Source organism: Syngnathoides biaculeatus, chromosome 2 (genome assembly GCF_019802595.1).
Source record: "Syngnathoides biaculeatus isolate LvHL_M chromosome 2, ASM1980259v1, whole genome shotgun sequence".
NCBI classification, from domain to species: domain Eukaryota; kingdom Metazoa; phylum Chordata; class Actinopteri; order Syngnathiformes; family Syngnathidae; genus Syngnathoides; species Syngnathoides biaculeatus.
Window position 1 is genome coordinate 7,564,588 of NC_084641.1, and position 12,119 is coordinate 7,576,706.

The following is a 12,119-nucleotide window of genomic DNA, read 5'->3' on the forward strand; positions in this document are numbered from 1 at the left end:
TTTTTTTGGGAAAACAATCTATTGCAAATAGATTCTAACAATCCATTCTAGGGTCAAACTGTTACCATCAAAGTGTGCCTGTGCAGCCTAACTAAAAAAGTGTCCCAGAAGCTTTAAATTAAAACTTAAAACCTACTACTTATTGTGAGTTGTTTCACATCAAGACTAAAAGCACGTCACTTTGCTGTTTGGATCCTATTCCTCTCTTATTATTATGACGGGTACGTTGCAGTAAGTAACCAGGACAGGCACATGTGTCTCGTACCAGCGTCACATTTAGGTTGAATTTGTTGGTTTTCTTTTACTAGCTGTTAGTTTTGCTCTTTGCCATTCAGTGGTACCCTGCTGTGGTGGCAACACAGAAAGGATTTACATATGAAGAAAAGAAAACAAATAAAAACAGTTGTGAAGTTAACCAATTTGCTGCTCACTGAAGTGAAGTCTCACAAGATTTGCTGATGTTTCATCCAAAAATACACAAGGCATGTGTGACTCTCATAGTATCTGACGTTTGGGGTGGGGGGCACAAGAAAGCAGATGAAGGTTTTAGAATGCCGTGTATTCCTTCATTCACACAAATAGGTCCATTTCAGGAAGTCATTGAACATTACTCAATCGAATAAAGCCAACCTGCAGTCAAGTTCTGGCAGGATGCCCAGCCTAATTTCACACTTAAAGAACCTCTGTTAAAAAAAAAAAAAAGATATAAAAGTCTTTTCATATGCAGATGAAACACCGTAACGGCATCCTTGATTTATTGCAATAATGTATGGCAGACTGCAAAGAGCTCTCTTTCCGCTTACTGCAACTGCTGTAAATCTCAGTTTGGTCTCCTATGTGAAAGTGGCTGACATCAGCACAAAATTCCGCCTTTTAGCGGGCAGATCTACACATGGTCATTATTTTTATAGATGTTTTATTATCTTGGGTTCTGGCTTCAAGGCAGTAGTATCCATCCATCAATACCATAGCCTGTTCAGGATCACAAGGAGCTAAAACCTATCCCTGCCCACTGGGCTAAAGGCAAACTACACGCTGGACTGGTCGCCAATCACTTGCAGTGCACGTGTAAATAAAGACGACGATTCACGCTCGGATTCACAACGTCACTGAGAGGAGAGTGAACCTACGCTGCTTGCAAAGAAGAAGATTGGTGACTACCACTATACCATCAATGACCCCTTACGAGCTTTTACTGCATTCTGGATAGCAGGGTCCCCAGCAAAGCGGATCATATTGGTCCATATCAACAACATAGCTGGAGGCCCCTGTGGACACTGAAAGTACACCTCTGCTCTGGATTCAAATGTTTCGCAAATGGGGCCCCCTTACTAGCAGTCCTGTTGTCAAACACAACATCAACCAAATGCATCAAGATTATCAGTCAGAGCTTAAAAAACAAAAAAAGACAACTAAATATTTTGCTTATCCAGAGACCTTGATTTTTTTGCAAACATGAAAGTGTTTGACCTTTTGATGTGTTTTGCCATGGGTCTGTTTACACATGTAAGTGTAGTTAGAAATGCAACCTCAAGCATCAAACTGGCCGTATTCGTGCAAAGGGAAGTTCAAACTGGCCATACTGTGGCCATATTCGTGTGAAGGAAAGTTCCCTGACGCCAAAACGATCAATTGTTTCTCATTCTTAACGTCAGATTGCAAGTGTGAGGGGAGACAGATGCAGCTTGTGATTTAAGATGGAGAATGGATTTGTGTTTCTTGACCAGATGAGCCCGAGCATGTGCTTAGATAAAGCAGACTACATCTTTGTCGCATGTAAATGTTTTACCACAACACAGTTTAAACATTATTTATGGAAGAAATCGAATGTTTCTGCTCTCAGTCAGCAAGCTAGTTATGTAAAAGAAAAAAGAAAAATCTTGAAACCACATCAGAAAACGATATTATTAAAAAGAACAAGTTTGCAGTAAATCTGACTTGGAGAGGCTATGGTCAATGTTGTTGTTTGTCTCTGTATTATTTGACTACATTCCAGTCACTGTCATACAACATTTATTATATGATGAGGTCCTGACATTAAGTTGGAACCAAATGCTAATAATAGCCCGTAATTGTTTGCTTGTCCTGGCTAAACTCAGAAACTATGCATGTTATGCTTATATATATCTGCAAAAACAAAAAACATTTGACCTCCGCCAAGTCTCACATTGTATCTTCCCTATTGTCACTCTGACTTAATATTGCTACAATGCAGTGAGCTTCACGGTCAAGAATGCAACAACAGAATGGAAACATGGTCAGAGTGATTGTGTTGATGACTGAGAGGAATGTGCCAAAGACGGGCTCAAGTGGACCGTTTGTTTGCTGCGGTTGTGCAAGTCAGGCAGTGGGCAGCTGAGACCGAGGCTTCTGTCATCCAGCAACAACTAACAAACATGTAATTTGAGTTCAAGTTAATGTGCATCCTCAAAGAAGTTAAAAGACACTAAATATAACTTCTGGGATGAGATTCATTGCACATCCTTGTGGCCGTGAAGGGTGGATGGCAAAGAGGAATGCAGGGCCCTGCAGAGAAGCCAATGAAAAGCAAAGCTCCAATGGCTCCCAGCCGGCGTGAAGAGATCTCCTTGGCAGCAAACCTTGGAGTCATGTGCGTCCATTTAAATGAGAAGGCAATGCAGGACAGACATGCTTAGACTGCCAAGCCAACACACTTGAGGAATGCGGCAGCAGCAGCGGCGGCAGCGGCGGCCATGTGAGTCAGGAAAACAGCTCAGCAGCTCCCAGACTGTGTAAACATATAGCACTCCCCAAAAGGAAAGCTCAGATCACAAAGAAAAACATATTGTGCTCCAGTCAAGGAATTCCGTGCATAATATAATGCTTTTAGTGTGTTTATTTACAAAAAAAAGAAAAAAAAACATGTTGGTAAACATGCACAGCGTTATACTATATCTGTCAGTTTGCGGTGTACCTCTACCACGCTCGAGTTAATAAACAGTTGTCAACAGCTGCTGATGATGTCATGTGGAACTCTTCGCCCGTCCGCCCCAGCCCGCCTCAGCCCGCCTCCCCATGTGTATTTACAAGTCTTATTGAGTGTTGCTGCAGACAACTCCACAGGCCCACAGCCCTGCGACACTTCCTGGAGAATTTGCAGCAGCATGTTTCCAGCTGCCTTCAAAGGAAATTCCACCTCATCACTCTGTCTTCCGAACCCAAACACCTCTGAGAGTAAAGGCGCTGTAGAGATGCCCGCTCCTAACTACCCTGCTGGCACCGAGTAAGTTTGCATTCTCCTAGTTGACTTTCTGACTTCTTGTGAATAGAAATATACATGCTCATTTATAACTGTACTGCGTAATGTAAACATCCTTAAAGATTGAATGAATGTTTTGAGCAAATAATGGTATGAGTTTAATCTTCTTTTAGTCATGTGTGCAGCTAACTAGTTGCATGCTGATTTCTGTGCTCAACACTTCACATTCTCTGTGTTAAGGCCTTAATTGTTTGAAGTCATAATCATGTTGTTTGCCTGGAGCGTAGAGAGTTTCAGTTGCTACCTCTGTTGCACGTCCTTCCACCTTCAAAGCCTCAATTCAGTCTGTATCCTGCTAACTGAACACGACTTAACGTGTTCTTGTATGGAGGCGATCTTGTCTTTGAGGATTTTTGCACAAGAACTGGTTCAATCAGTCATCTGAGTGGAGCTTCGGGCATGACCAAATATTGAGAGATTGATGATGTAATCCAGAGATTAAAAGCGAACCTTTGTGTTTTGATGAAGAAGCACAATGGTTAGTGTTGCAGCTGCTGATTCAAAGGTGAACATGTCAAATGATTTTATAATAGTCTCTGAACACTTCAGCACATGGTGATATCTCGTGAATTCACCTTTCTGAATAAATTCTCTTCTTCTGTCCTTGCATGGTTTGCTTATCATGCTTGTGAGTGGTTTCTGTAGTGTTTTCTTACCCGAGTCTTCTTATTTGTTTCTTCTGTCACCCGTGTCGCCCATTCAGATTCATATGTCACATTTCATTTTTGTTTATTATATCAAGTATCGGCAGCACGGTGGAGCAGGTGGTAAAGCGTTGGCCTCACAGTTCTGAGGACCCGGGTTCGATCCCGGGCCCCGCCTGTGTGGAGTTTGCATGTTCTCCCCGTGCCTGCGTGGGATTTCTCCAGGCACTCCGGTTTCCTCCCACACCCCAAAAACACGCAACATAAATTGGACACTCGAAGTTGCCCCTAGCTGTGATTGTGAGTGCGGCTGTGTGTCTCGATGTGCCCTGCGGTTGGCTGGCAACCAGTTCAGGGTGTACCTCGCCGCCTGCTCATTGGCTGCTGGGATAGGCTCCGGCACTCTCCACGACCATCATGAGGATAAGCGGCTAAGAAAATGGATGGATGGATCTGGTTCACAGCTCACCCATGTCACCTCGCCTAGTTCATTTCTTAACTGTGCCTGGTTGTGTGGGATACCACTATTTATCATCACACCTTTATCTCCTTGTTTAGATACTATGTCACCTTTGTCTTTGTGTTTGTTTTGTAGTTTCAAAGTTATGGAAATGTTGCCGCACTTCTGAGTACGGAGCAAAAAGTCTTGTTAGTCTTCAATATTTTGTCACACTCGGGCAATAGAAGTGAACTTAATCTTTTGGAAACAACATAATGGTGCACAAAGAAAGCTCTCTGCACTGTAAATTTAGGAAGAAGTATGTCATTAGTAAAAACTGGATCAAAAAGTCAGCTCTTCAATCTCATCAGTTTTTCCAGTTAAGGTCAATTTTCACACCCACCTTATACGTTACATACCAAAATGGAATTATAGTTGCTTCTGTGCGGAGGCCTACTTTAAAGGCCTTATTGTAAAAAAAAAATAAAGAGCCAACATCCTGTCTAACGCTTCAGTTACCTACAGAGAAAGCAAATAAAATAGTAATTAAAAGCTCCCCAAAGCAAGCTTTTGTAAGCTTTGTTGGAGGCACCCATGATTCCAAGAGAGGCTCAGAGGCTCAGAAGGGTCGGCCAGCAGAGGGACCCGAAACATCCGATCGGTGCAGACCATCTGTCCTGCTGCAGATGGAACCCTCTCTCTGCACATTAAACCCTGTGTCACACTCTCACTGAATGGAAAGTAATAGCCTAACCCCCACGCACCATCTCTGGATCCCCTCCTACTTCTCCCATGTTGCAGGAGAATTAAAGATGTCCAATGGATAACCACTGCAGTCATTCACATTTCACGATGTAGGATAAAACATTCAGGATACTCGGGCTGACTTGCCACGGGCACAGTTGCAAAGGAGGCATAAAGAATGAATCTCGTTCTGAATGGGCTGTACCATTCAATGTCTGATATCTTTACAATTAATTTCCTGGCACAATTGTCTTCCCCCCCTCAACAACTATTTGGCTTCCTCTCCAAGAATGTTTTAGTAATTATGAGTGCTAACATTTGAAACTGTGGAGCTCTCACTTTCCTCTTTGGTTTCCCCCAGATGGCCATTTCAAAATGTATTATGGATGATGACGAAGGCCATTATCGAGGAAACAGCTATCCAAACATGCGAATCTTTGGTGGATGTATGCCACTTGATGTGTGTTTAAACACACAAAGCATCATCGTGTTAAGATCGTACACTCCTTTGTGGCCGTGACAGACGGTGCAATACGCAACAATCAACTGTATAGGAAAATGTTGCTTACAAAAAGTGTGAAGATGAATAGCTTACAAAAGAACAGTATCCGAGCCATGACAATCCATATTCATGGATTCTGCACCATTTATCCAAAAGACTCCCGGTCTGTTTCAGAGAAGCAAGCGCTCAATAGGCCCAAGTGTTCTCATTACGCTGTTATCCCCTCACATTATCCTCATCGTTGTGTTGAAGGTGTCTGGGGCTCCCCCCTTGTTCCTGCAGCAGATGTTAAAAAAGAAAGAGACCCCTCTTCTGACCTTTAACACACGCACACACACGCAGACACACAAACTAGCGCCGATCACCCTAGTATCTAATTAGGCTTCCAGCACAAAGACTCCCAGATGTCAGCGTCCTCCTGGCCTCCTTTGATTGCCTCCTTTCCACACCGCAGACTGGCTGTATGGCCGGCTGGAGGCTGAGCAAGCTGTAGGCGTCGACGCGTGTCACTCTGCGGAGGTCAGCACCGGACATACCAGTAATTGCTTTAGGTGTAAATCAAAGCAAAAACAGGAGGGAGGGAGGACAGTCCTGAATGACGCAATAAATAACTACAAAACTCAAAACTGAGTAGGAGAAATGTTGTTGTTGGTGGTGTTGTTATTTATTAACTTAAAACCATCATTTTAATTCAAGTTTTGGCCATCTTAACTTGTTGCCCATTCAAACCCCAGCAGATTAGTGAAGCGGCAAACACCAATTAGTGTTTGGTTTGTTCAACAAAGGTCGGATTATTATTATTACTTTTTTTATCGGCTCCCTTATCTGAGGGGGCACATTAATGTGTTTACTTACCACTTCCGATCGGCTTGCGAGCTCCTCCCTAGCTCTTTCCAATGAGCTGATTAAAGCGGTGCCAATCAGGTGGAGTGATGACACCTTTTGATCTCAGTTTCCTATCAAGCCCCCCGCCACCCGCCACCGCCCACGTCGACTGAAGCTGCAGGCTGTTCAGTTACATTTACATGTATGTAATTTAAGCTTTAAACATGTACTGTAATTACACGTGAAACAAGACACGTGTAGTTAGTCTTTTAAGGCTATGCGTTTCACATCCTGTTCACTGATTAGTCGGCTTCCTTCTCGTTTCAAGCGCCTGCAGACATTTAGAAATGGGGCAGTGGGTTTGAAAACCCACCATGGTTGGTCAGATGTATTGAGACTCCACGTCGATCATTTTGGATTTGGTTGCATGGCGCCGAACAGGATGTGTCACATTGATGTGTGAGGATGTTTGACACGTGGACTCATGCAGTGGACACCTCGTGGAGAGCATTGGCCCAGCACATGCCAAACCTCGACATTTAAATGACCTGAATTGAAGCCTTTTTCAATGTTTCTAATTAGCCTCACATCAAATGAATTACCAAATGAATTACCATTACCATAAGCAGAGTAGAAGCTACATTTTTAAGGCATCTGAACCTAGGGCATCCATCAGCTGACCTTTGACCCTTCACTTGCAAGTGAGGAAGTGCGGTGATTCCTCTTTGCTCAGCCATTGCTGGGTCCCTTTGTACAGGAGTAGTATGCATAAAGTGGAGTGTTTGTCTTCGGCTGTGGCCTTAGCCAGGTCGAACTGGTTCCCAGCGCTGTTTGGAAAGGGCTAGAAAAACAAAGGGCTCAGGGTGGGTGGAAAGGGCAGGAAGATCTCGCTTTGTCAAGCCGGGAAAAAGGGAGGGAAATTGGAGCCTGAGCTTGTGCAGAAGGTGAAAACATCAACACGAGTGAAAAGCTGCCGGACACCAGGTGCTTATACGCTTTCTGATGCCTTTTTCCCTCCCCACAGAGCATCCCAGGTGAGTGAGACAAAGCTGAACGGCGGTAGCTTGAGCAAACATGTGGAGAGGAGCGAGCAATTAAACGGACTGGTAAGTACCTCTATAATCACTCTTCTTTTGAAACAGGTTTAAGGATCAGCAACCGTTTTGCGAATTCTACATTTTGACAATGCTCAGGCCTCGTGCACAAATATCTTTTGCTTAGTTTACCACTTTTTCACTTCCTCGGTTAGGAGTCATGGCCAGCAAGGGCTTCTCTGTTGGCGCTAACAGTATCTGAAGCACTTAACAACATTGAAAAGCTTATTCTAATATTTGTTCCATGAAATTTTATTTGTTTAGCTGTCCATTCTCTTCATTTTGTCGCATTTCTCTTAGTTGCACTGCTTCGATTATGTGAGTCCGGATGTTAGATTTGATTTGTCCAACCATACGTCAACCTCTTATGTTGCAAAAAAGTCAATCTAATGTACCCAGGGGCTTTAGAATCAACAGTGCTGGCCCATATAAATTAAAGTAGATTATGATGGGACAGTTATTTTGGCCAATCCTGTTCAAAATGCGTTCTCAGAGGGTTAGCATTTTTTTATTCTGCTATTGGTTGTCTGAAACGGTTCACCTAGCAAAACTGGTGAACAAACTGTTAAATGATGTCGTAGTGATCTGAATTAATTAATACATTTAATAATAAGCATCCATGGAGAGAATGAGGCAGATGCAAAGACAGGACATTCTGTCACATATGCTCTGGGCCCCAGTCAGTCACTCATTAAAAGCCTCACGTTTGTGTAACACGGCGAAATCGTGACTGGATGATTGACAGACACTTATCAGAGGTGGAAACTTACTGCGGCCGGAGGTTGACTGAAGGTGAACCTGTTTCTAAGTGCCTCTTTAAAATGTCAAGTGTAGCCATGCACTGTTTTGTCTCATGTATACACCCACAAGCCGTATACACCCATCCATTCACATCTACATAGTTGCTGCACTGGAAATGTGATTCACCATTTGTGAGTTGTTGTGTCAGCGAAGCATAATGTAATACCAGATTTATTGTTTCCTATTCCCTTGTCAATAAGTGATCACATTTTCAACTATCAGTTCAAGTCAACCATCTATACCCAGAGTGCATATAATGACTTTTTACAGTGTGGAAAAAAAATTAGCTCATATTTATAATACATTTTATGGTTTCACATGCTCTCAATTGTTCACTTAATCATCTATGCTGGTGTTCTCTAGTGCGTCACCTGAAAAATATATACAGTAGTATTGATGGACAGATACATGGACGATAGCTTGAGTGATGCTCATTCTAACATGATCTTATTTTTTCAGACAGTTGAGAAAATGTAAACATCAGAGAAGTAATTCCTTGTCTATTAAAATTTGCTGAGGATCTGGATAAAACTGCGGTGGATATAAAGATTTATTTTCACCGTTTAGTAAATCATTTTGTCCTCAGTGGAAGTGTCCAGCCTAAAAGAATCACCTTAGTATTGCACATCAAGACAAGTATTTTTTTAAAAAAGTAATCCTCCCCCATCTAAGGTTAAAAAGTTAAATAAAAAAAGATGCTATTAACCACTAACTCTGAGGCCATTTTAGCCAAAAAGTAGGCTGGAGAAATGAATTCCTTGAAAACCCAAAAATAGAAATGCCAAAGGACTGATTTAGTTCTTGAATGCTACACTAAAATATAAAATTATCAAAGCAAAAAACAAACAAACAAACAAAAAAAACCAGAAACCCACTCAAGGAAGAAGAAGTGCAAACGCTTCATTCTCTTGGAGCATTCCAAAAAGTCAGATTTCAGGTACCTGAGATACAATTTGCACGTGGAGGAGTATTGGTCTGGTGCGTGCCAGTGTGGGACGCCTTCTTTTTGTCCAATGCAGCTTCCTTGAAATTCACAATTGAATTTGAGTCTTTGTGTTTGAGGAAGGTGTGAAGGGAGTGGACTGTGAGTCAGCGGTGTCTGCATTTTCTTGTTGTGTTTAGCCATGCTGCTTCCATCCTTTTGAAAAGATCTGAATCAGGTTGTGCAGCTCAGAACGGACCCTGCGTGGGTGCAGAGTAACTGGGGCACTGTCGGGATTACATAAGAGCAGTGTTGCTGGGTTGATTCCACGGCACTATTTATTTTTATCACTGCGTGTCCGCCTGTGGTGAAGACGCTTACGCGGGGATGTGCACGGTGAGCGGCTGCCAGTGAGATTTAAACTAGGTCACCGACAAAGTGTTGCCTGAGGTCAAGCGTGGCCGAAACTGACTCCGTTGGCCAAAAGTCCTAAGGAGGAAAAAACGTTTTGGGGATCTTTTTGAGTCCGCAAGGTTTTGGGTGCAGTTTGAAGAAAAAAAAAAAAACAACACCATCATTCCCAATCTATTGTTTAGTTATCTTGCCGTTGTTGCATTACTGTAAAATGAAGTTTGGATGAATCACCCCCCCCACCACACACACACATGCACCCACGCGCACCCACGCACACCCATGAACACACAGACAACAGAAAAACATCGTTGTATCCATCTTAATTAGATTTGCATCCACTGTGACTCAAACCGTGAAAAGAGCTCAGCTCAGTTTTTTTTTTTTTTATCTGTCCGTATGCAAGTTTCTAGTTTGTGGAGAATGTCATCAAATGCTAGGTGGCCTGTACCATTGCATTCTGGGGTTGGGGCGGGGATTTGATGACTCAAAATGTAAGAAGATCAGACAAATTGCTCTATCCACTTTTTGTGTACTATTCAAATCTAATCAGACTTTTTTTTTTCCACAAATGGAAATAGGTTTGTGGAGTTGACCTCTTGCTCTTGCAATGTACACATGGAATTTATGATGAAATGAGTTTTCATCACATTGCTTATTTGCTCAATTTGACAGGTTATCAAAACACAATCAAACCGTTTCACAAAATCTCATGAAATGGTAAATGGGTTCAAGCAAGGACCCAATAAGCAATTATTTGAATGTGGAGCTTCTGCAACCTTAGTTTAGTTTTCCTTTTTGTTAACATTACAAGATATTCTTGACATTTTCAATGATTATCGACTTGAGAAATAAATGGCCTACATTTAGGCTTATACGAGAGGTCACACGTTCCACTGAGTGACCAAACTGTCATTGTTGTAAATGTCTCACCAAAAGAGCCATGTGGCCGCTCACAAGTGTTGGAGTGACAAATGCATTTGCTCCAAACGTGAAGTCATCTGCCTGAAGATGGCAAAAAGCAGCACTTTATATCCTCACTTAATCTTTTGTTATCTGCACTCGTTTTGTCTTTACTAGCCTCCAGTGTGCAGCCATGCACTCATGCTGGGAGATAAAGAGACATGGGAGGCAATTCATACTATAATCATGGGACCTCCTGCTGATTATAAGAAATACTAAACCATTCTCCTTTTTTCCCTAGATTATTGGCCCTGTGTGCTTTTATATCAGGGGGCAATGATAAAAAATGTAAACAATAAAAATACCTCATTTGTTTCAATCACATTATATTAGAGCCTTACTGTGGAACCTCAGTTTCGGAAAGTGTGACTAAAATTAATTCTATGAAATCCAAAGCAGTAGTTCCCTTAGGAAATAGTGTAAATCCAATAAATCTGTTCCAGACACCCAAAAACATGTAAGAAAAAAAAAAATACATGTATATTTTATTGAGAATAGCTTGGCTTCTTTGCATACAAAAACCACGTGAAATAAATAGAACTGTCTAATGACGTTGATAAATAAACATTCAACTTTGTTTCTACCTCTAATGAAGCTGCTTGATGATGTAAACAGCTAGGAGGGGATAGAGGGGAACCTTTTTCCGAGTTCTTTCTTGAATTCTAGAGTGCGTCTGGCCGTATTGATCGAATGGCTGTGGCACCTGGATCTTTCTGTTGTATTGTGCAAACCGGGTTCAACAAACACAAAGGCCTAATCCACAAGAGAAGCTTTATTAGCAAGTTGAGGGAATAGCAAGCCCCCTGGTCAATTTGACAACACTCAGAAACGTTGAGGCAACATCGGCATTGCATCCTTTTTAAAGTCTGGTCTTCCAAAAAAAAAAAAAAAAGCACACCAGTAGAAGATTAGTTTCACCACACATATTTGACCCAATGCTGGCTCACTTGGCATACTCCAACTACTTGTATTTTGTACCTGTTTATTGAGTGCGACTGATAAATAAGGTGCCATGTAGCCAAAGTCCGGCATTGTTGTGAAACTCTGTCCCTTTGTTTGAAGGTCTGGCGTTGCACATGGTGTTGACTTGGTCGTTGTACAGCAGACTCGGAGGGTTATTGTTTCAACAATTAATCAAAGATGACATTGTGGCATACACTTAACTGTCTGAGGAATGTTTTTCTTTTTTTTTTTGATGGGAAACATTTTGGACTAAATGCACCCACCCAACACCCCCCCCCCGCCCCCCAAAAAAGAAATAAAAAAATAAAAAACCAAGACATACAAAAACTTGGACATATGAAAACAGCGATTCCACAGTAATTAATTAATTGTTGAGTCATCACCTCTTCCACTAAAGAAAAGCGACAAAACCAAGAAAGCAAGTGAGTTTGCAGCAGAAATGCTTGGTTAGACCCAACTGGCTTCTGCAGTCAAAGAAGTAGAAGAGAAACAATGGTATTCTCACACTGCTTTTTTTTGTTTTTTTTTTGC

At 42.0% G+C, this 12,119-nt stretch overlaps 1 protein-coding gene across 1 annotated transcript in view; it reads left to right on the forward strand.

Moving 5' to 3' along the window:
- Nucleotides 1-3,089: 3,089 nt before the first annotated feature.
- LOC133506120 (nck-associated protein 5-like) overlaps nucleotides 3,090-12,119 on the forward strand; it is a 91,703-nt gene continuing 82,673 nt past the window's right edge. The window contains exons 1-2 of the mRNA XM_061829916.1: nucleotides 3,090-3,244; nucleotides 7,459-7,540. Coding sequence (XP_061685900.1) covers nucleotides 3,126-3,244; nucleotides 7,459-7,540 — 201 coding nt within the window. The 5' untranslated portion in view covers nucleotides 3,090-3,125. The remainder of the gene's footprint in view (nucleotides 3,245-7,458; nucleotides 7,541-12,119) is intronic.